General features: G+C 50.6%; 1 protein-coding gene across 6 annotated transcripts in view; it reads right to left on the reverse strand.

The window, feature by feature from the left end:
* The window catches only part of trim37 (tripartite motif containing 37), a 101136-nt gene that overhangs the window by 23709 nt on the left and 53092 nt on the right, over nt 1–24335 (reverse strand). For 5 of the 6 annotated variants that reach the window (XM_085964749.1, XM_085964746.1, XM_085964747.1 and 2 more), the window contains 3 exons: nt 11089–11304; nt 7769–7908; nt 876–955 (listed from right to left, as the gene is read on the reverse strand). In XM_085964749.1, the coding sequence (XP_085820875.1) occupies nt 876–955; nt 7769–7908; nt 11089–11304 (436 nt within the window). The remainder of the gene's footprint in view (nt 1–875; nt 956–7768; nt 7909–11088; nt 11305–24335) is intronic. The other variant, XM_085964750.1, reaches the window with a different exon arrangement.

The raw sequence follows: 24335 nt of genomic DNA on the forward strand, positions 1-24335 counted from the left end.
GAATTTGCGGTCGGAGGCTTCCCGCGGGGAAATGCCTCCGATCCGCAAACAAAATGCACACATACCTGGTGGTCCGGGAGGTACGGAGACTCACGCTCCTGGGCCTCTCTGGGTACCCGCGGGTAGAGGCTCACGTGTCCCAGGGGTACAGGCGGTTCGCAAGCACCCCTGGGATTACGTGGGCCGGCCCAACGAATGACAGAAGGGAATCCCCATTCCTACTTATGGGGTTTCTGTACATACGGAATCCTCACAAGTATGAATGGAATACCCCCAAAAAATACACCTAGACATCAAATGAATTTTTAAAAAATTACATTTAAAATTAATTAAAATTTCCATTAATTAAATATTTTTAAAAATGTAATTTTTTTGAAAAAGAAATTTACATGCTTTTAAGGGGCTAAAAATGAACTTGCCTTATTTAACAAGTTAAACATTTTTTGTTTATTTTTAAAACTCTTACACTGGTAAAAGCAGGCCTTATGCCTGCTTTTGCCAGGCGCAAGAATTTCATGGGCATTCGCTGGGCAGAAGTTGGGCAAATAGCCAAACTCTCCCAGGGATGTGGATCATCTGTCAAGAAAATTCGACAGATCGCCAGTCCCAGGTTTTAGCACAGGCGCAGCGCATACCTAAACCCGGAACTTGTCGGGCCCCTACAGGCGCGTACGCACCCATAAGGGCCGCAAATTACGGCCCAATGTTTCATTCCCTGATGGTATTATCTTTCACCTTGATGAGCAGAATGTTAAATAAAAAAAATATGATCTCGGAATGATACTGACTGAAGCACGCCACTCATTTGCAAAGCAATTGCTCCCCCCCACTACCCAAACACATTTTATTTCAAATATACTCAATCTCAGACTTACCAGAAGCTCCTGCTGAATCATCCAACTCGCCTTCCTCCAAATCCATATTGTTACTGTATTCAACATCATTCTCTCCAGACCTGAAAATTAAAGCTTGAAAAGTTACTTCAACATAACTGGTTTGAAATTTCTGTGTTCTTTGTTATTAGTTGAGCTTAATGTAATATCTGGACTTGAATAGCAGAAAGAGGACCAAGACATATCTGGGATCAATGCAAGTGTGTCAAAGATTCTTCAAAAGTCATCTTTGCACAATCTCTAGTTCACATTACTAAGAAATGCCGACATCAGGTAGGTTGTCCAATACTTAGGTACTGTGCTGTCAGCGTTTGACAGTAGTGAGGTACCGCGAGAGTTCGGCGGTACTAAACACAGCGGGAGCCCAGGAGAGCGCGAGAGTTCAGCGGTACTAAACACAGCGGGAGCCCAGGAGAGCGCGAGAGTTCGGCAGTACTAAACACAGCGGGAGCCCAGGAGAGCCCAAGAGTTCGGCGGTACTAAACACAGCGGGAGCCCAGAAGAGCGCGAGAGATCGGCGTTACTAAACACAGCGGGAGCCCAGGAGAGCGCGAGAGTTCGGCGGTACTAAACACAGCAGGAGCCCAGGAGAGCGCGAGAGATCGGCGTTACTAAACACAGCGGGAGCCCAAGAGAGCGCGAGAGTTCGGTGGTACTAAACACAGCGGGAGCCCAGGAGAGCACGAGAGTTCGGCGGTACTAAACACAGCGGGAGCCCAGGAGAGCGCGAGAGTTCGGCGGTACTAAACACAGCGGGAGTCCAGGAGAGCGCGAGAGTTCGGCAGTACTAAACACAGCGGGAGCCCAGCAGAGCGCGCGAGTTCGGCGGTACTAAACACAGCGGGAGCCCAGGAGAGCGCGAAAGATCGGCGTTACTAAACACAGCGGGAGCCCAGGAGAGCGCGAGAGTTCGGCGGTACTAAACACAGCAGGAGCCCAGGAGAGCGCGAGAGATCGGCGTTACTAAACACAGCGGGAGCCCAGGAGAACACGAGAGTTCGGCGGTACTAAACACAGCGGGAGCCCAGGAGAGCGCGAGAGTTCGGCGGTACTAAACACAGCGGGAGCCCAGGAGAACACGAGAGTTCGGCGGTACTAAACACAGCGGGAGCCCAGGAGAGCGGCTACAACAGACCGGTGAGTGTAAAGAAGTAAAAAGTCATCGAAGTGTGACGTCACCAGAAAGCAGGTAAGTGATTGGTTGGTGAGTATTTCTATATTTCTCGCTTTTTTTCCCTCAAACTTGGGCTTCTAAATTCAAGTGCCTTGGTGTAGATTAAAAGATATACATGTTCCAAATTTTAAAACTAATTAATTAATTAATTGAGATGGGAGACCAGGCAATGTGTTGTTGTTGCTGCATGTGGGAGCTGGTGGACACCACTGAGATCCAAGGCAACCACATCTGCAGCAAATGTTGGCTGCTCGAGGAACTTCGGCTCAGAGTTGATGAGCTGGAGTCCGAGATTCAGACACTGCGCCACATTAGGGAGGGGGAGCGTTACCTGGACACTAAGTTCCAGGAAGCAGTCACACCCGCTAAAGTATTTACTTCCAATTTGGCCCATGGTCAGGAGGGTGTGACTACAAGCGAGGATCCAGGAGATAGTGATGGAGGAGCCTCTGCCCTTGGCCTTGTCCAACAGGTACGAGAATCTTGCTCCCTGTGTTGACAAGGGCAGGGACTGCAGGGTGGGTGAGCAATCTGACCACAGCACCGTGGTACAGGGAGTCATTCAAGTGGGGGGGAGTAAAAAGAAATGTTGTAGTGATAGGGGATAGTATAGTTAGGGGGATAGACACTGTTCTCTGCAGCCGAGAACGTGAGTCTCGAAGGCTGCGTTGCCTGCCCGGTGCCAAAATTAAGGACATCTCCTCTGGGCTGGAGAGAAACCTGGAGTGGGAGGGGGAGGATCCAGTTGTCATGGTCCACATAGGCACCAATAGGTAGGACAAAGAAAGAGGTTCTGCTGAGAGAGTATGAGCAGCTAGGGGCTAAATTAAAAAGCAGAACCACAAAGGTAATAATCTCTGGATTACTACCTGAGCCACGAGCGAATTTGCATAGGGTAAATAAGATCAGAGAAATGAACGAGTGGCTCAAAGACTGGTGTGGGAGAAATGGGTTTCGGTTTGTGGGGCACTGGCACCAGTACTGGGATAAGAGGGAGATGTTCTGTTTGGACGGGCTTCATTTGAACCATGCTGGGGCTAGAGTCCTGGCAAATCGAATAACTAGGGCTGTAGAGAGGGCTTTAAACTAAATAGTGGGGGGGGGGGGGTAGGATCCAGGTGAGCGAGGAAATAAAAAGTCAATGAGAAATGAGAAAGCAATAGAGCAGGATAGAGATGGGGGAAATAATAACCAGTGTGACAGGAAGGGACAGAATATTTAAAAGTAAGAGTGTAACAGAAAATGGGGCTAAAACAAGGAGAAATGGTAAAAAGACAAAGTTAAAAGCTCTATATCTGAATGCATGCAGCATTCATAACAAGATAGATGAGTTGACGGCACAAATAGATACAAATGGGTATGATCTGATCGCCATTACAGAGACGTGGTTGCAAGGTGATCAGGGCTGGGAACTGAATATTCCAGGTTATTTGACAATACGGAAGGATAGACAGAAAGGAAAAGGGAGGTGGGATGGCTTTGTTGGTAAAGGATGGGATCAGTGCAGTGGTGAGAAGTGATATTGGCTCAGAAGATCAAGATGTAGAATCGGTTTGGGTAGAAATAAAAATTAATAAAGGGAAAAAGTCTCTGGTGGGCGTGGTCTACAGGCCCCCGAACAGTAGCAATATTGTTGGACAGAGTATAAATCGACAAATAATAGAGGCCTGTAAAAAAGGTACGGTAATAATCATGGGTGATTTTAATCTCCATATTGATTGGACAAATCAAATTGGCCATCGTAGCCTTGAGGAGGAGTTCATAGAGTGCATCCAGGATGGTTTCCTAGAACAGTATGTAATGGAACCGACCAGGGAGCAGGTTATCTTGGACCTGGTACTGTGTAATGAGACAGAATTAATAAATGATCTCATAGTAAAGGATCCTCTAGGAAAGAGTGATCATAGCATGGTTGAATTTCAAATTCAGTTGGAGGGTGAGAAAGCTGTTAAACAAAGGCAATTACAATGGCATGAGGGCAGAACTGGCTAAAGTGGACTGGAAAAATAAATTAAAGGGCAAGACAGTTGAAATGCAGTGGCAGACATTTAAGAAGATATTTCATAACTCTCAACAAAAATATATTCCAGTGAGAAAGAAAGATTTTAAGAGAAGGGAGCACCATCCGTGGCTAACTAAGGAAGTAAAGGATGGTATCAAATTGAAAATGAAGGCATACAATGTTGCCAAGATTGGTGGGAGACCAGAGGATTGGGAAATTTTTAAAAACCAGCAAAGGATGACTAAAAAAATAATAAAGAGAGAGATGAATTATGAGAGTAAACGGACAAGAAACATTAAAACAGATAGTTAGAGCATCTACAGGTATATAAAAAGGAAGAGGGTAGCTAAAGTAAACGTTGGTCCCTTAGAGGATGAGACTGGGGAATTAATAATGGGGAACGGGGAAATGGCAGAGACTCTGAATAAATATTTTGTATCTGTCTTCACGGTAGAAGACACTAATAACATCCCAATAATGGATAATCAAGGGGCCACAGGGAGGGGGGAACTAAAGACAATCACTATCACTAAGAAAATAGTACTCGGTAAAATAATGGGACTAAAAGACGACAAGTCCCCTGGACCAGATGGCCTGCATCCCAGGGTCTTAAAAGAAGTGGCTGCAGAGATAGTGGGTGCATTGGTTGCAATATAGCAAAATTCCCTGGACTCTGGAGAGGTCCCAGTGGATTGGAAAACCGCAAATGTAACACCCCTATTTAAGAAAGGAGGGAGACAGAAAGCAGGAAACTATAGACCAGTTAGCCTAATGTGTCGTTGGGAAAATGCTGGAGTCCTTCATTAAGGAAGCAGTAGCAGGGCATTTGGAAAATCATAATGCAGTCAAGCAGAGTCAGCATGGTTTTGTGAAAGGGAAATCATGTTTAACAAATTTGCTGGAGTTCTTTGAGGAGGTAACGAGCAGGGTGGACAAAGGTGAACCAGTGGATGTGGTGTATTTGGATTTCCAGAAGGCATTCGATAAGGTGCCACATAAAAGGTTTCTGCATAAGATAAGAGCTCACAGAGTTGGGGGTAATATATTAGCATGGATAGAGAATTGGCTAACTAACAGATAGCAGAGAGTTGGGATAAATGGGTCATTTTCCATTTGACAAAAGGTAACCAGTGGGGTACCACAGGGATCGGTGCTGGGCCTCAACTATTTACAATCTACATTAATGACTTGGATGAAGGGACAGAGTGTAATGTAGCCAAGTTTGCAGATGATACAAAGATGGGTGGGAAAGCAAGTTGTGCAGAGGACTCAAAGGACCTGCAAAGGGATATAGACAGGCTAAGTGAGTGGGCAAACATTTGGCAGATGGAGTACAATGTGGGAAAGTGCGAGGTTATATACTTTGGCAGGAAAAATAAAAAAGCAATTATTTAAATGGAGAGAGATTACAAAATGCTACAGTTCAGAGGGACCTGGGGGTCCTTGTGCATGAAACACAAAAAGTTAGCATGCAGGTACAGCAAGTAATCAAAAAGGCAAATGGAATGTTGGCCATTATTTCAAAGGGTTTGGAGTATAAAAGCAGGGAAGTCCTGCTACAACTGTACAGGGTATTGGTGAGACCACACCTGGAGTACTGCTTACAGTTTTGGCCTCCTTATTTAAGGAAGGATATACTTGCATTGGAGGCAGTTCAGAGACGATTCACTAGTTTAATTCCAGAGAGGAGGGGGTTGACTTATGAGGAAAGGTTAAGCAGGCTGGGCCTATACGTATTGGAATTTAGAAGAATGAGGTGTGATCTTATTAAAACATAAGATACTGAGGGGGCTCGACAAGGTAGATGCAGAGAGGATATTTTCCCTCGTGGGGAAATCTAGAACGTGAGGGCACAGTTTTAGAATAAAGGGTCGCCCTTTTAGAACTGAGATTAGGAGGAATTTCTTCTCAGAGGGTCGTAAATCTGTGGAATTCTCTGCCCCAGAGAGCTGTGGAGGCTGGGTCATTAAATACATTTAAGGTGGAGATAGATAGATTTTTGCAAGATAAGGGAGTGAAGGGTTATGGGGAGCGGGCAGGGAAGTGGCTTTGAGCCCAAGATCAGCCATGATCTTATTGAATGGCGGAGCAGGCTCGAGGGGCCAAGTGGCCTATTTCTGCTCCTATTTCTTATGTTATGAGTGGAATCTTGTCCACAAGTCTTAAATAAGTTAATATGTAATAAAGGAACACAAAAATAAAAAACTTTCTTTTGCTGAGTAACACTTATTCTTGCCAAGAGGGAAGACTGCTGTCTGACCGCCTCTTGCTATTACCGATCTGCGCATGAGCGCGAAATTTACCAATTTGTACATGCACAAACTGGAAGGATCGAACACGCCTGATGACGTCACGCGTATGCGTGAAATCGGAGCTTCTGTTTCCGTTTCGTTGGAAGGAGTCACTCTGTATAAATTAGTCACTTGGGTGTGTACAATGACAGCTTGGGTAAACTCTCCCATCATGTGTTTCCCTTCGGAGCATCTCCACAGCAGTATGTCCAAGATCAGGAACTTAGTGTGCGAATCATTGCTCTTTGATGCCCTTGATAAAACTTCTCCCCTAGCCCGCTGATGGAACTGGTTCAAGCTGGGTATAGATTTTGTGGGCACTGGCAGCCTTCTGGCACCATGCCCAAGTGGCAATTCTTCATGTGAGCCAAGAAGGTGCGTGTTGGTAGGGCATTCATAAGGGGCATCCGAGAAGAGCCCAAATCTCTCCAGCAGGGTTACTGGATATTAAATTAGGAGAACGAACTCTGGCTGACTTTTTCCCCTCCCACCTGGGGACAGAGGTGTAAATTGTAGACATAGACAGGCTGGTGGAATGGGCAGACACATAGCAGACAAAATTCAACGCAGAAAAGTGTGAGGTGATACATTTTGGCAGGAAGAATGAGGAGAGACCATACACACTAAATGGTACAATTTTAAAGGGGGTGCAAGAACAGAGACACCTGGGGGTGCTTGTGCACAAATCTTTGAAGGTGGCAGGACAGGTTAACAAAGCAGTTAATAAAGCATATGGGATCCTGGGTTTCATAAATAGATGCAAAAGCTAGGAAGTTATGCTAAACCTATATAAAACAATAGCTCAGACCCATCTGGAGTATTGTGTCCAATTCTGGGCACCACACTTTAGGAAGGACTTAAAGGCTTTGGAGAGGGTACAGAAGAGATTTACTGTAATGGCTCCAGGGATAAGGGATTAGTTCGGTGGATAGACTGGAAAAGTTAGGGTTGTTTTCCTGGAGCAGAGAAGGCCAAGAACAGATTTGCTAGAGGTGTTTAAAATCATGAAGGGTTTCGATAGAGTAAATAGTGAGAAACGGTTTCCAATGGCTTAAGGGTCGATAACCAGAGAGCACAGATTTAAGGTGATAGGCAAAAGAACCAGAGGCGACTAGAAGAAAAACTTTTTAACGCAACAAGCGGTTAGGATTTGGAATGATAGGGTGGTGGATACAGATTCAATAGTAGCCTTCAAAAGGTAATTGGATAAATACTTGGAAGAAAAAAATTGCAGGGAAAAGGGGAAAGAGTGGGGTAGTGCAACTAACTAGCTCTTCGAAAGAGCCGGAGCAGACTTGATGGGCCGAATGACTTCCTTCTGTGCTGGATTCTATGAAAAGAACGGTGCATAAAAGCAGTGTCAATGGACAGGAAACAGACCACTGGGAGATTGCATAGCAATACTAACATAGTCTCCTCATCAATGTCATTTTCCTCTGTATTACTGGTTGCCGTGGAACTAGCGGAGGAACTGCTGCCATCAAGTTGGTTCAATTCATCATCCCCCGTGAAGCATTCTATATCCAAATCGCCATCAGACAAATCATGCTAAACAAACAAGAGTAATGTCACATTAATTAAAAGCACTTCGCTTTCTTTTCTAACATTTCAAGTACCTTAATGTTTCATTTACTCCAAGGGCACTACTTACATTTTGAAGTGTGCACAGCAATGAAAAGGGTATTCACAATCACCCAACAGTTTAAAAAAGACAAAGCATTTCAGAACAAGCACTACACAAGGGTGAATTTCATTCTCAGGTAGGCCGTACGAGCAGAAGATTTCCCAGTGAAAAGGCCCCCTTTAGTAGCTGTCGGACTGCTTTCTTGTTCTTTTTCATCTCGTTACTTTAAACGCTAGATTACACACGTTCACAGTTGTAGTAATGCAGGATCAGGACTTTATTGAAACCTCATACTATCCACAACCAGTATGAGAACTCAGGTCTTTCCATACTACACCATTCCAGTACGAGAGCGAGCTGCTGAGGCACCACACTTTATGATTCCAGTGTGAGCTGCTAAACAGTCGTTCCCTTACATTTCTTATACCAATTTTCACCATTGATCACTACATTCCATGCATACTACCAATAAATCATAGTACATCAAAGACATATATACACGATAACAGAACATAAACCCAAAAAACATGCACTTCCATAAACACAAGCGGTCTGATAGGCACTCAGGTCAGCCTTTTGATCTGTGCAGATACATCTGCTTTAAAATCCCCATGCATAGCAGAAAGCCATTTTAACTTTTAACCCATTGTGTGCTGGTCTCACAGAGTGCGCAGAGAGAACATTGAAGTACTCAGGTACAGGAAACTTTGTTATATCCGGCACCGACGGGACCGAGCTGTTGCCGATCTATCAAAACTGCCGGACATACAAAGTTAATGTTGAAGCATACGGAGGTTTTCATCTCCGTATCTGACAACAAACACTGTTGCTTAGCAACAGCTTGTAAACAGTCGGCCCGTACCTTGGAAGCGTCTCTGTAGCTTAGCAACAGCTTCAGAGAGACTTTCCAGAGCCCAACTGTTGAAAACAAAGCCACGAGAAGAAGAAAAAAAACTAACAAAACGGCTCCTGATTTCTGCCGGCAGATCGAAGTTTCCGGACATACAACCTCCAGATAAACCAAAGTTTCCTGTAATATGGACTTTCGCTCCCACAGTAGCCAGCACCAGATCACCTGCAACCATTTGGTTAGGGAACTGTGAGGGCTTTTCAGGTAGCAGAAGAGAAAGAGCTAAAAAGAATCGGAGAATAGAACAGTGAACTGTTGCAGTGGTTCAGTTATTCACGTGCAATGTGTCAATCCCCTTGACACACACCTCGTGGGTATTTCATTCTTTTGAAGGAACTTGGTGCCCTAAATGTAAAGCGACTAATACGCCATTGTAATCATGACAACCACATACCTCAGCTACACACATTTACTTTGTCTTTAAAAGGAAACCCCATGTAAATGCTTATTTACCACACAATGAAAAATGTGTAAGAGGATGTAGAGAAACACATGGGCCGTATGTCAATGCCTTGAAACATAGAAGATAGGAGCAGGAGTAGGCCATTCGGCCCCTCGAGCCTGCTCCGCCATTCAATGAGATCATGGCTGATCATCCAAATTCAGTACCCTGTCCCTGCTTTCTCCCCATACCCCTTGATCCCTTTAGCCTTAAGAAATATATCCAACTCCTTCTTGAATATATTTAATGAATTGGCCTCAACTGCCTTCTGTGGTAGAGAATTCCACAGGTTCACCACTCTCTGGGTGAAGAAATTCCTCCTCATTTCAGTCCTAAATGGCTTACCCCTTATCCTTAGACTGTGAACCCTGGTTCTGGACTCCCCGACCATCGGGAACATCCTTCCTGCATCTAGTCTGTCCAGTCCTGTCAGAATTTTATAAGTTTCAATGAGATCCCCTCTCATTCTTCTAAACTCCAGCGAGTACAAGCCCAATCGACCCAATCTCTCCTCATACGTCATTCCTGCCATCCCAGGTATCAGCCTGGTGAATCTTCGCTGAACTCCTTCCATGGCAAGAACATCCTTCCTCAGATAAGGCGACCAAAACTGCACACAATACTCAAGGTGTGGTCTCACCAAGGCCCTGTACAACTGCAGCAAGACATCCTTGTTCCTGTACTCAAACCCTCTCGCTACGAAGGCCAACATACCATTTGCCTTCTTAACCGCCTGCTGCACCTGCATGCTTACCTTCAGCAACTGGTGCACAAGGACACCCAGGTCTCGTTGCACTTCCCCTTCTCCCAATCGATTACCATTCAGATAATAATCTGCCTTCCTGTTTTTGCCACCAAAGTAGATAACCTCACATTTATCCACGTTATATTGCATCTGCCATGCTTCTGCCCAAATCATCCTGGAGTTTCTCGGCATCCTCCTCACAGCACACACGCCCACCCAGCTTTGTGTTGTCTGCAAATTTGAAGATATTACATCTAGTTCCCTTGTCTAGATCATTAATATATATTGTGAATAGCTGGGGTCCAAGGACCGATCCCTGCGGTACCCCACTAGTCACTGCCTGCCACTCGGAAAAAGACCCATTTATTCCAACTCTTTGCTTTCTGTCTGCCAACCAGTTCTCTATCCAAGTCAATACCTTGCCCCCAATCCCATGTGCCTTAACTTTACACGCTAATCTCTTATGCGGGACCTTATCGAAAGCCTTCTGAAAGTCCAAATACACCACATCCACTGGTTCTCCCTTATTTATTTTACCAGTTACATCCTCAAAAAATTCCAGTAGATTAGTCAAGCATGATTTACCTTTTGTAAATCCATGTTGACTTTGTTCGATCCTGTCACTGTTTTCCAAGTGCTCTGCTATTACGTCTTTTATAATGAACTCTAGCATTTTCCCCACTACCGATGTCAGGCTTACCGGTCTGTAATTCCTCGTTTTCTCTCTACCACCTTTTTTGAAGTTTGGAGCGACGTTGAACCAGTAAGTTTTGCAATAATGCAGCACAGATAACTGTAGCAGTCCACTCTGTTACTTTTCTGGAAGCTGCTAGCAATGTCTGAGCTTTTTGTAGGATTTTTAAATAGATTCACAAGTACATTTTCTCAAAAGTCAGTTTGAAGATTTACAGAAATTAGATCGGAAGGTCCTACATAAAGGACCTTAGGATTGGAAGGTTTTCAAAACAAAACTAAAGCGAGTCTGTTGTTGTAACTAAACTACTTACATTCGAGTCATCCTGCGGAGTCTTGTCCTCTTCCTCCTCCTCTTTGACCTGGCTGACAGCTAATACTGAACATGCTCCCTCTGCTGGCAGGTCTTCATTACAAGCAAGCTTTTTTGTCCTAGTGTCTGAGCAATCACTGCTTTGTGGACTCAACCGCGTATCGGGTGGTGACAAGCTTTGGGAAGCCCTGTTACGTGAAAGTTCAATGGCCAATCTCTGCAGAGTTTGGGATGGGAACAGGGAAGAAGGATAGAAGAGATTTTTAAAAGACTAAATTTTTCAAAGCAGAGTGAATTAAGTCATAGAGTCATAATGGCACAGAAGGAGGCCATTCGGCCCATCGAGTCTGTGCCAGCTCTCTGCAGAGCAATCCAGTCAGTCCCATTCCCCCGCTCTATCCCCGTAGCCCTGCAAGTTTATTTCCCTCAAGTGCCTATCAAGTCTCCCCTTGAAAACACTGACAGTGTCCGCTTCCACCACATCCGTCGGCACCAAGTTCCAGGTCCTCACCACTCGCTGCATAAAAAAGTTTTTCCTCACATCCCCCTGAATCTCTTGCCCAAAACCTTAAATCTGTGTCCCCTAGTCCTTATACCATCAACTAGTCGGAACAGCCTTTCCCCATCTAGCCTATCCAAACCCGTCATAATCTTGTACACCTCTATCAAATCACCCCTCAACCTCCTTTGCTCTAATGAAAACAAATCCCGCTTCTCCAACCTGTCCTTGTAGCCAAGATCCACCATCCCTGGAACCATTCTGGTAAATCTCCTCTGCACCCTCTCAAGGGCCTTCACATCCTTCCTAACACTAATACCGCAATACTCCAGTTGTGGCCTAACCAGTACTTTATAAAGGTTCAGCATAATTTCTCTACTTTTGCATTCAATACCTCTATTTATGAAGCCCAAGATCCCATATGCTTTGCTAACCACTCTCTCAATATATCCTGCCACCTTCAGGGACCTATGCACATTAACTCTCAGGTCCCTCTGTCCCTGCACACTTTAAAACTGTGCCATTAAGTGTATATTGCCTCTCCCTGTTCCTTCTGCCAAAATGAATCACCTCATACTTCTCTATTAAATTCCATCTGCCACTTGTCTGCTAGCCTTTCTATGTCCTGTTGCAGTCGATTGGTATCATCCTCACTTGTTTGTCACATCCCCAAGTTTGGTGTCATCGGCAAATTTAGAAATTCTACTCTGTATTCCAATATCCAGGTCATTTATATATATCAAAAAAAGCAGTGGCCCCAGCACTGACCCTTGGGGACCACCACTGTCTACCATCCTCCAGTCTGAAAAACAGCCATTTACCACAACTCGCTGTTTTTTGTCCTGAAGCCAATTCCTTAACCAAGCTACCACTGACCCACCTATTCCATGAGCCTCAATTTTGTTAACCAGCCTTCTATGTGGTACTTTGTCAAACGCCTTCCTAAAATCCATGTAGACAACATCCATTGCATTCTCTTCATCATTTGCCACTTTCCAATCCTCAGGCACCTCCTATGGGGCACTCCTTTACCAACTAAATACACAAGCCGAAGGGCCTCTATCCGTGCTGTATAACTCTAAGTGCACTGAACATCTTGGTGTTAGTTTTTCTTCGCATGCTGGTTTCTTGTTTTACAGATAGCTGTACTATGTTTACAGAACACTGCGAGGAACATGTGGACTCTTGTACTTGGTTAGAGAGCTTGAATTCTAACCAAGCTAATGAGGCCACGCCATTCCTCATTGATATCCGATGAGCAAATAGGTCAACTACAGGAAACTTTCTGGTATCCGGCACTGACGGGACCGAGCTGGTGCTGTACCATCAAAACTGCCGTAGAAACCAGCGCTAATGTTAAAACATACGGAGCTTTTGAGCTCCGTGTGAATCAACAAACCCTGTTGCTTAGCAACAGCTTCAAAACAGTCAGCCGCAGCTTAAAAGTGTCTCTGTAGCTAAGCAACAGCTTCAGCTAGACCTTGCAGAGCCTGACTGGAAAAAAAAAAGCAACGAGAAGTAAAAAAAACTTATAGGAAACGGCTCCTGAATTTTGCCGGTAGATAGAGCTTTCCGGACATTTAACCTCCGATTAAACGAAAGTTTCCTGTATGTCACCATAATAAAATAAAAGCCATTACTTTAATCTCTTGTAAGCAGGAGGATTTGATATTCAAACACACCTGGTTTCTCTTAATCCAAGTGCATTAGATAGGTGAAATTTTATTAAACAGAGATGGATCGGGTCTCTTACTTGTGAATCTGTTTAATCCCCAATCAAATGGGATTAATGTAATGAAGGAAATCGTTTTCTCGAAGCTAAATATGTGAGTGTGTGTTGAAGGGGTTCTGTCCTCTGCTATCCAGGAGAAGATCATAAATATTTGGCAACAAAAATAAGAGTTCTTAAAGCACTGAGATTCTCTAGGGCTCTTGCAGTAATTAAGAGGTCAAAAATTGTTAAGCATTAGGGGGGAGAAATTGGGTGAGTAGCGCCACCTGTTAGCGCCTAACGAGGCAGTCAGTGGCTGTAGCGCCACTGGCTGCGTCTGCGGCGATATTCAGTAGGGGCGCTAATGGTGGCGTTAGGCATTTGCGCTGCGCCGCCACCGATGACGTCATCGGTGTGCGCAGCGCCCCGTTCGCGATATTTGGTAGCGAACGCCGCAGTTGCGCCGCTCGCTACCCGCGCCCGGTTCACGGGGCCTTACTGTGCCGGCAGCGGCGCAAGTTAAGGTGGAGGTGCGGGGCGGCTGCCTGCCAGCACCTCCATCCCCGGCCTTCTAACCCCCCCCCCCCCCCCCCCCGCGGCATTGCCGGCTGTTTCCCAAGAGCCCGGCGCTTCTCCTTTGTGCCGGGCTCATTTGCCGGCACTCGCGATCGGGGCTCGCGCTGTTGCAGGCACCTCCCCCTTAACAGTGGGAGGAAGGCCTGCAGTACCGCAGTGTGCCGTGCCGCAGCATGTGGCGCTGCGGCACGTTGCGCTGCGATAATCAGTTTCAGCGCCCTAAGAGGGACGCGGAGCGCCTCGAGCCTCGCCCCGTGTCCCTCGAGGGGCACTGAAACTGAATTTCTGGCGATCGGTATCACTCCGATCGCTGCGCTAAATCCTGCGCTCCGCCGACTTTTGCGCCAATTTGGCGCCCCAACCCAATTTCTAGGCCTAGGATTTTTAAACATGCTAAACAACATTCATGCAACAGGTTTCTTTTTCTAAAAAAGGGAATTTTCCCATTTTTGATTAAGATTTTCTATGCAATAGACCATGCTCAAAGAAAACAGGGCAAAGCAGCACTTCATCTGGCTGCGAGGGAGTAGGTGAGACTGAGCCTCTTCATCCAGTGTTGATCGGGAATAAGACCTAACCAGAAAAAACTTCACGTAGAAACGGTTGGGGTTTAATTAACATTTCAAGGCTACGAAATAGATCAAAACAATTTTTTGTTTTGCAGTGTTAAGTAAAAAATGCCGAATTTCCAACATAATCTAGAGCTCAGGACTGCTCACAAACTGACCAACCTGCACACTGCAACACTTTCTTACCTCCCCCTCCAGGTACCATAACCCCATAGCAAATTTTATTAACCAGCCAGCCATGAAGATGTCTCATCATTTGACCAAGTCGACTCAAACAAGCCATTACAGTACTTACATAAATTCTAAACAGCAAGAACCAAATTATTGTAACTCTATTGTAAATCCAGTTCATCATGTGACAACTGTATTTTCTAAAAATGGTTTCTGTATGCTCGCCAAGATATATTTGGGGTCCAAAGCAGGATCACCAGACCGTGGGAAATTGCCCCTTCAGCCTCCTTAAGATACTGTTCAACTTGACTCCGTCTGACAGCCAATTCTCAAAATCCCCTGTCAAGTCTAGAAGTGCTGGCAACCCAGCACAACTTCATTCAATTCTGCTGTCTCTACCACTCAGCTGAACTGGTCATCTATCCTCCGCATGACAATTAAATAAGCCTCCTATAGCCCGGTACCACCTCCACTCCCAGTCACCTGAGCAGGCACAAATACAATGACTAGCTATACTTGGAGAAAGAGGGATGTCCTTAATGATAACTGTCTCACTCCATATTCAGCACCAACAAAGAAATGCCCCAGATGTCTGACACCATCCTTTAAGTGTGCTCACACATACTCTGACTGGCTGTCTTGATATATTGGCCCAGAAATTCGGGTCAGGGGCTTCCCGCGGGTGCAAGTCCCCGACCTGCACTTACCTAGCGCGCCGGCCGTTGAGCTGTGGGCCCGCGTGGGATTCCGATCCTGGGCCTCCTCCAACTGCCGGCGCGCAGTGCTTGCGTATCCCAGGGGCGCAGTTAGTTCGATGTGTCCCCTGGGATCACGTTGGCCATGGAGAGCCAATGGTAGCAGGGAATGCTTCATTCATAAGTTTGACAGGAAGAGCTGTCAAACCTATAAATACTATAAGCCCCAAAACATCACTAAAACCTCAAATAAATTTTAAAAACATCACATTTTTAAAATAAACTATAAATTACATGAAATAACTAAATTTTTGAAAAAATTAATTACATTTTCTAACGGGGCTAAAAATAAACTTACCTTTCTTCAAAGTATTTAAAAATAATAAACCTGTGGAAAAAATGTTTTAATTTTAATTAATTCACCACTTATCTTGTTAAAAGCAGACCTTGCGCCTGCTTTTTAAAGTGTAACTGCTGGAGACTTACCCTCCCAGAGAACCCTGCAAAAAAAACGTAAGTTTAATGCGCACGCGCTGCCGCTCCGGCGCATGCGTTCGACTTCTGTTCCCCTGAAAGAAGGGGTTCAGAAGAGCCGGTTTCCCGCGCATGCGCAGTGCATGCACGTAACCGGCACTTTCGTTGGGCGTACGCACGAGTACCCCGTGCGTACTCACGCGTTGGGACCCGAATTTCTGGGCCCTTATTGACAACCAGGTTTCAAATTTCAAGATATATAGCGAGACAAAAAATCCAGTTTAACACCTCTGGGAAATGTGCTTTAAAAACACCGATGATACAATAGATATAGTTCTCTGATAAGAGGGCACTATCAAAACTAAACTACAGAGGCAATGGGAAGCCGTAATTCAACTTTTCAAAAGTTTGATGGGCCAACCTGCTGTGCCACGGAATGGCAAAAGTAGGTTCACAATGCATTTCTGATCTCAGTTATTCTATCTGGGAGAGGCGACAGTGCAGGTTAAGCACTTGTTGATGGGAAGGGGGAAGGGGAAAATAGCATAGTATGGACAAATCGTTCCAGGTTACACTCACACATTTCCTTGCAACCAGTTACAGAACAGCAGCAGAAACTTAGCCATAGGTCAGCTGTCTCAGATTCCTCCCCCTCGCCAAAGAGGAATTAAGAGTTCTAAACAAACTGGAGAAAACTGAATGAGCTAACATTTTCTTTTCTGTATAGCAGCGTTTAACTTGGTTGACACAGTACTACCCAAACACTTCATCTGCATTTTGCATACTCTTTTGCTCAACTTCCAAAGCAGCAACATGGGGTGAATGAGGGAGAAGAGAGTATAAAGGGGGTGGGGGGGGGGAGGGAGAAAGGAGAAGGGGGGGGGGAAAGAAGGGGGGGGAGGAAGAAAGAAGGGGGGGGGGGGAGGGAGAAAGAAGGGGGGGGGAGGGAGAAAGAAGGGGGGGGAGGGAGAAAGAAGGGGGGGAGGGAGAAAGAAGGGGGGGGGAGGGAGAAAGAAGGGGGGGAGGGAGAAAGAAGGGGGGGGAGGGAGAAAGAAGGGGGGGGGAGGGAGAAAGAAGGGGGGGGAGGGAGAAAGAAGGGGGGGGAGGGAGAAAGAAGGGGGGGAGGGAGAAAGAAGGGGGGGAGGGAGAAAGAAGGGGGGGAGGGAGAAAGAAGGGGGGGGAGGGAGAAAGAAGGGGGGGGAGGGAGAAAGAAGGGGGGGGAGGGAGAAAGAAGGGGGGGAGGGAGAAAGAAGGGGGGGGAGGGAGAAAGAAGGGGGGGAGGGAGAAAGAAGGGGGGGAGGGAGAAAGAAGGGGGGGAGGAAAGAAGGGGGGGAGGGAGAAAGAAGGGGGGGGAGGGAGAAAGAAGGGGGGGAGGGAGAAAGAAGGGGGGGAGGGAGAAAGAAGGGGGGGAGGGAGAAAGAAGGGGGGGGAGGGAGAAAGAAGGGGGGGGAGAGAGAAAGGGGGGGGGAGAGAGAAAGGGGGGGGGGAGAGAGAAAGGGGGGGGGGGAGAGAGAAAGGGGGGGGAGAGAGAAAGGGGGGGGAGAGAGAAAGGGGGGGGAGAGAGAAAGGGGGGGAGAGAGAAAGGGGGGGGGGGAGAGAGGGAGAAAGGGGGGGAGAAAGGGAGAAAGGGGGGGAGAAAGGGGGGGGGGGGGAGAGAGAAAGGGGGGGAGAGAGAAAGGGGGGGGAGAGAGAAAGGGGGGGGGGAGAGAGAAAGGGGGGGGGAGAGAGAAAGGGGGGGGAGAGAGAAAGGGGGGGGGGAGAGAGAAAGGGGGGGGGAGAGAAAGGGGGGGAGAGAAAGGGGGGGAGAGAAAGGGGGGGGGAGAGAAAGGGGGGGGAGAGAAAGGGGGGGGAGAGAAAGGGGGGGGAGAGAAAGGGGGGGAGAGAAAGGGGGGGGAGAGAAAGGGGGGGGGAGAGAAAGGGGGGGGAGAGAAAGGGGGGGGGAGAGAAAGGGGGGGGAGAGAAAGGGGGGGGAGAGAAAGGGGGGGGAGAGAAAGGGGGGGGGAGAGAAAGGGGGGGGAGAGAAAGGGGGGGAGAGAAGGGGGGGGAGAGAGAAAGGGGGGGGGAGAGAGAAAGGGGGGGGAGAGAGAAAGGGGGGGGAGAGAGAAAGGGGGGGGAGAGAAAGGGGGGGAGAGAAAGGGGGGGAGAGAAAGGGGGGGGAGAGAGAAAGGGGGGAGAGAGAAAGGGGGGGGAGAGAAAGGGGGGGGGAGAGAAAGGGGGGGGAGAGAAAGGGGGGGGGAGAGAGAAAGGGGGGGAGAGAGAAGGGGGGGAGAGAGAAGGGGGGGAGAGAGAAAGGGGGGGAGAGAGAAAGGGGGGGAGAGAGAAAGGGGGGGAGAGAGAAAGGGGGGGGAGAGAGAAAGGGGGGGAGAGAGAAAGGGGGGGGGAGAGAGAAAGGGGGGGAGAGAGAAAGGGGGGGAGAGAGAAAGGGGGGAGAGAGAAAGGGGGGGAGAGAGAAAGGGGGGGGAGAGAGAAAGGGGGGGGAGAGAGAAAGGGGGGGGGAGAGAGAAAGGGGGGGGAGAGAGAAAGGGGGGGGAGAGAGAAAGGGGGGGGAGAGAGAAAGGGGGGGGGAGAGAGAAAGGGGGGGGAGAGAGAAAGGGGGGGGAGAGAGAAAGGGGGGGGAGAGAGAAAGGGGGGGGAGAGAGAAAGGGGGGGGAGAGAGAAAGGGGGGGGAGAGAGAAAGGGGGGGGAGAGAGAAAGGGGGGGGAGAGAGAAAGGGGGGGGGAGAGAGAAAGGGGGGGGGAGAGAGAAAGGGGGGGGGAGAGAGAAAGGGGGGGGAGAGAGAAAGGGGGGGGAGAGAGAAAGGGGGGGAGAGAGAAAGGGGGGGAGAGAGAAAGGGGGGGGAGAGAGAAAGGGGGGGGAGAGAGAAAGGGGGGGGAGAGAGAAAGGGGGGGAGAGAGAAAGGGGGGAGAGAGAAAGGGGGGGGAGAAAGGGGGGGGGAGAGAGAAAGGGGGGGGAGAGAGAAAGGGGGGGGAGAGAGAAAGGGGGGGGGAGAGAGAAAGGGGGGGGAGAGAGAAAGGGGGGGAGAGAGAAGGGGGGGGGAGAGAGAAAGGGGGGGGAGAGAGAAAGGGGGGGAGAGAGAAAGGGGGGGGAGAGAGAAAGGGGGGGAGAGAGAAAGGGGGGGGAGAGAGAAAGGGGGGGAGATCCAAACATCAGGGACCCAAATAAATTTCACAGTAGGAACAACCAAAATTGAACAAACCACTAACTACACATACTTGGGCTTAAAATCAGTTCTACGGGAAACTTCAAACTGGCTGTGAATGAACTGAAAGAGAAAGCAAGAAGGGCTTTCTATGCCATCAAAAAATCAATCCAAATAGAAATCCCAATTAGCATTTGGCTCAAAATTTTCAAATCAGTAATTGAACCAATTGCACTCTATGGCAGTGAGGTATGGGGACCGCTAACTCAACAAGAATTTGCAAAATGGGACAAACACCCAATTGAGATCCTACATGCAGAATTCTGTAAAAGTATCCTCCGGACTCAAAGGAAAACAGTAAACAATGCATGCAGGGCGGAACTAGGCCAATATCCATTAATAATCACTATCCAAAAAAGAGCCACCAAATTTTGGAATCACCTACAAATGAGCAATCCCCAATGCTATCACTACGACGCCCTGAAATGCCAAGAGCTGACCATAAAGAAGAATACCCTCAGTCAACTAGTCCTGGGACTCAGTGAAGTAACTACTAACAATACTAACAATAACCAGCCCCAGGACAGTGACAGGGTAACACAAAGAATTCGACCCAACACAATCGTCGCTAAGCAAAAGGAAAAATATCTGACATATTGGGCAGAAACAACAAAAACCCAAAGCAAACTCAATTGCTACTTGGCCCTAAACAGACAATACAACATAGCTGATTACCTGACCATGGTAAAGGATAACAAACTGAGAAGAACCTTGACAAGGTACAGACTTAGCGAACATAGCCTAGCGATCGAAAAAGGCAGACACAGGCAGACCAGGCTGCCAAGAGAGGACAGGATATGCTCTCACTGCAGTCAGGGAGTGGTGGAGACAGAGATGCACTTCCTCACAGCTTGTGGAAAATATCAGGGCATCAGGGAGAATTTCTACCAAAAATTCTCACAAATATGCCCTGATTTCAGAAATCTGAATGACAACCAAAAACTCCCATTCCTACTGGGAGAGGAGAGAAGCTGTGTAACGCTGGCGGCGCACTATGTTGCAGCTTGCCATGAACAGAGGGACAACCAGTAAGCTAAGAAAAAAATATATATAAACAATGCGAATGTATATTTATACACTCAGGGATATACCTGTTTATACACTGTATGAATAGAACTGCGTTTATGTGCTGAACCATAAATGTATTTTGATGCTTTGGCAACATAAGATGTAACTTATCATGCCAATAAAGCGAGAGAAAGGGGGGGGAGAGAGAAAGGGGGGGGAGAGAGAAAGGGGGGGGGAGAGAGAAAGGGGGGGGAGAGAGAAAGGGGGGGGAGAGAGAAAGGGGGGGGGAGAGAGAAAGGGGGGGGAGAGAGAAAGGGGGGGGAGAGAGAAAGGGGGGGGGAGAAAGGGGGGGGAGAGAGAAAGGGGGGGAGAGAGAAAGGGGGGGGAGAAAGGGGGGGAGAGAGAAAGGGGGGGGAGAGAGAAAGGGGGGGGAGAGAGAAAGGGGGGGGAGAGAGAAAGGGGGGGGGAGAGAGAAAGGGGGGGGGAGAGAGAAAGGGGGGGGGGAGAGAGAAAGGGGGGGGGGGAGAGAGAAAGGGGGGGGGAGAAAGGGGGGAGAGAAAGGGGGGGAGAGAGAAAGGGGGGGGGGGAGAGAGAAAGGGGGGGGAGAAAGGGGGGAGAGAAAGGGGGGGAGAGAGAAAGGGGGGGGAGAGAGAAAGGGGTGGAGAGAGAAAGGGGGGGAGAGAGAAAGGGGGGGAGAGAGAAAGGGAGAGAAAGGGGGGGGAGAGAAAGGGGGGGGAGAGAAAGGGGGGGGAGAGAAAGGGGGGGGGAGAGAGAAAGGGGGGGAGAGAGAGAAAGGGGGGGAGAGAGAGAAAGGGGGGGGAGAGAGAAAGGGGGGGGAGAGAGAAAGGGGGGGGAGAGAGAAAGGGGGGGGAGAGAGAAAGGGGGGGGGAGAGAGAAAGGGGGGGGGAGAGAAAGGGGGGGGAGAGAGAAGGGGGGGAGAGAGAAGGGGGGGGAGAGAGAAAGGGGGGGGAGAGAGAAAGGGGGGGAGAGAGAAAGGGGGGGAGAGAGAAAGGGGGGGGAGAGAGAAAGGGGGGGGAGAGAGAAAGGGGGGGGGAGAGAGAAAGGGGGGGGAGAAAGGGGGGGAGAGAGAAAGGGGGGGGGGGAGAGAGAAAGGGGGGGGGGAGAGAGAAAGGGGGGGGGGGAGAGAGAAAGGGGGGGGGGAGAGAGAAAGGGGGGGGGAGAGAAAAGGGGGGGGAGAGAAAGGGGGAGAGAGAAAGGGGGGGGGAGAGAAAGGGGGGGAGAGAGAAGGGGGGAGAGAAGGGGGGAGAGAGAGGGGGGAGAGAGAAAGGGGGGGGAGAGAGAAAGGGGGGGAGAGAGAAAGGGGGGGAGAGAGAAAGGGGGGGGAGAGAGAAAGGGGGGGGAGAGAGAAAGGGGGGGGAGAGAGAAAGGGGGGGAGAAAGGGGGGAGAGAGAAAGGGGGGGGGGGAGAGAGAAAGGGGGGGGGAGAGAGAAAGGGGGGGGGAGAGAGAAAGGGGGGGGGGAGAGAGAAAGGGGGGGGGAGAGAAAAGGGGGGGAGAGAAAGGGGGGGAGAGAGAAAGGGGGGGAGAGAGAAAGGGGGGGAGAGAGAAAGGGGGGGGAGAGAGAAAGGGGGGGGAGAGAGAAAGGGGGGGGAGAGAGAAAGGGGGGGGAGAGAGGAATGGGGGGGAGAGAGAAAGGGGGGGGGAGAGAGAAAGGGGGGGGAGAGAGAAAGGGAGAGAGAGAAAGGGGGGGGAGAGAAAGGGGGGGAGAGAGAGAAAGGGGGGGAGAGAGAGAAAGGGGGGGAGAGAAGGGGGGGAGAGAGAGAAAGGGGGGGAGAGAGAGAAAGGGGGGGGGAAGAGAGAAGGGAGAGAAGGGGGGGAGAGAGAAAGGGGGGGAGAGAGAAAGGGGGGAGAGAGAAGGGGGGGAGAGAGAAAGGGGGGGAGAGAGAAAGGGGGGGAGAGAGAAAGGGGGGGGAGAGAGAAAGGGGGGGGAGAGAGAAAGGGGGGAGAGAGAAAGGGGGGGGAGAGAGAAAGGGGGGGAGAGAGAAGGGGGGGGAGAGAGAAGGGGGGGGAGAGAGAAAGGGGGGGGAGAGAGAAAGGGGGGGGAGAGAGAAAGGGGGGGGGAGAGAGAAGGGGGGGAGAGTAGGGGGGGAGAGAAAGGGGGGGGGGAGAGAGAAAGGGGAGGAGGGGGGAGAGGGGGGGGGAGAGAGAAGGGGGGGAGAGAGAGGGAGAGAGAAAGGGGGGGGAGGAGAAGGGGGGGGAGGAGAAAGGGGGGGAGGTGAAGGGGGGGGAGGGAGAAGGGGGGGGAGGGAGAAGGGGGGGAGAGAGAAAGGGGGGGGGAGAGAGAAAGGGGGGGGAGAGAGAAAGGGGGGGGAGAGAGAAAGGGGGGGGGAGAAAGGGGGGGGGGAAGGGGGGTGAGATAGGGGGGGGGAGAGTAAGGGAGTGAGGGGGGGGAGAGAGAAAGGGGGGGGGAGTGAGTGGGGGGGGGAAGTGAGAAGGGGGGGGAGTGAGTAGGGGGGGGTGAGAGATTGGGGGGGGAGAGAGAAGGGGGGGGAGAGAGTAAGGGGGGGGTGAGAGAAAGGGGGGGGAGTGAGAAGGGGGGGGAGTGATGGGGGGGAGAGAAAGGGGGGGGAGAGAGAGGGAAGAAGGGGGGGGAGTGAGAAAGGGGGGGGAGAGAGAAGGGGGGGGGAGAGAGAAAGGGGGGGGAGAGAGAAAGGGGGGGAGAGTGAAGGGGGGAGAGAGAAGGGGGGGGAGAGAGAAAGGGGGGGGGAGAAAGGGGGGGGAGAGAAAGGGGGGGGAGAGAAGGGGGGGGGAGAGAGAGAAGGGGGGGGAGAGAGAAAGGGGGGTGAGAGAAAGGGGGGGAGAGAGAAAGGGGGGGGAGAGAGAAAGGGGGGGGAGAGAGAAAGGGGGGGGGGAGAAAGGGGGGGGAGAGAAAGGGGGGGGAGAGAAAGGGGGGGGGAAGTGAGAGAAGGGGGGGGGAGAGAGAAAGGGGGGGGGGAGAGAGAAGGGGGGGAGAGAGAAGGGGAGAGAGAAAGGGGGGGGGAGGAGAAAGGGGGGGGAGGGAGAAGGGGGGGGGGAGGGAGAAAGGGGGGGAGGAGAAGGGGGGGGGGAGGGAGAAAGGGGGGGGGGAGGGAGAAAGGGGGGGGGGAGGGAGAAAGGGGGGGGAGGGAGAAAGGGGGGGGGAGGAGAAAGGGGGGGGAGGAGAAAGGGGGGGAGGAGAAAGGGGGGGTGGGAGAAAGGGGGGGGGAGGGAGATGGGGGGGGTGAGGAGAGGGGGGGGTAGGGAGTAAGGGGGGGGGAGTGGTGATTGGGGGGGGTGAGGGTGTTTGGGGGGGGGAGTGGGTGATTGGGGGGGGAGAGGGAGTTAGGGGGGGGTGAGGGTGTAAGGGGGGGTGTGGGAGAAAGGGGGGGGAGGGAGAAGGGGGGGTGAGGGTATGGGGGGGGTGAGGGAGTTTGGGGGGGGTGTGGGTGATTGGGGGGGGTGTGGGTGATTGGGGGGGTGTGGGTGTTTGGGGGGGTGAGGGTGTTTGGGGGGGGTGTGGGGTGTTGGGGGGGGGGTGGGTGTTAGGGGGGGTGTGGGAGGGGGGGGGTGGGTGTAAGGGGGGGGTGAGGGTGTTTGGGGGGGGTGTGGGAGTTTGGGGGGGGGTGTGGGGGTTTGGGGGGGTGTGGGTGATTGGGGGGGGAGTGGGTGTTTGGGGGGGGTGGGTGTTGGGGGGGTTGGGTGTTTGGGGGGGGTGTGGGTGTTGGGGGGGGGTGTGGTGTTTGGGGGGTGTGGGTGTTGGGGGGGGTGTGGTAAGGGGGGGTGGGGTTTGGGGGGGGAGGGGTTTGGGGGGGGGGTGTGGGTGATTGGGGGGGGGTGGGTGTTTGGGGGGGGTGTGGGTGTTTGGGGGGGGTGTGGGTGTTTGGGGGGGGGTGTGGTGTTTGGGGGGGGTGGGTGTTTGGGGGGGGGGGTGTGGGGGGGTGTTTGGGGGGGGGTGGGTGTTTGGGGGGGGGTGGGTGTTTGGGGGGGGGGTGGGTGTTTGGGGGGGGGGGGGGTGGTGTTAGGGGGGGGGTGGTGTTTGGGGGGGGGTGGGTGTGGGGGGGGTGGGTGTTAGGGGGGGGTGGTTGGGGGGTGGTGTTTGGGGGGGGTGTGGTGTTTGGGGGGGGTGTGGGTGTTAGGGGGGGGGAGTGGGTGTTTGGGGGGGTGTGGGTGTTGGGGGGGTGTGGGTGTTTGGGGGGGGGAGGGAGATTGGGGGGGGATGGTGTTGGGGGGGGGGGGAGAGGGGGGGAAAGGGGGGGGAGAGGGAGAAGGGGGGGGAGAGGGAGAAAGGGGGGGGGAGGGAGATAGGGGGGGGGAGGGAGAAAGGGGGGGAGGGAGAAAGGGGGGGGGGTGGAGGGGTAGAAAAGGGGGG

The sequence above is a fragment of the Somniosus microcephalus genome, chromosome 22 (genome assembly GCF_052327205.1).
Source record: "Somniosus microcephalus isolate GS21.2 chromosome 22, FLI_Smic_1.0, whole genome shotgun sequence".
NCBI classification, from domain to species: domain Eukaryota; kingdom Metazoa; phylum Chordata; class Chondrichthyes; order Squaliformes; family Somniosidae; genus Somniosus; species Somniosus microcephalus.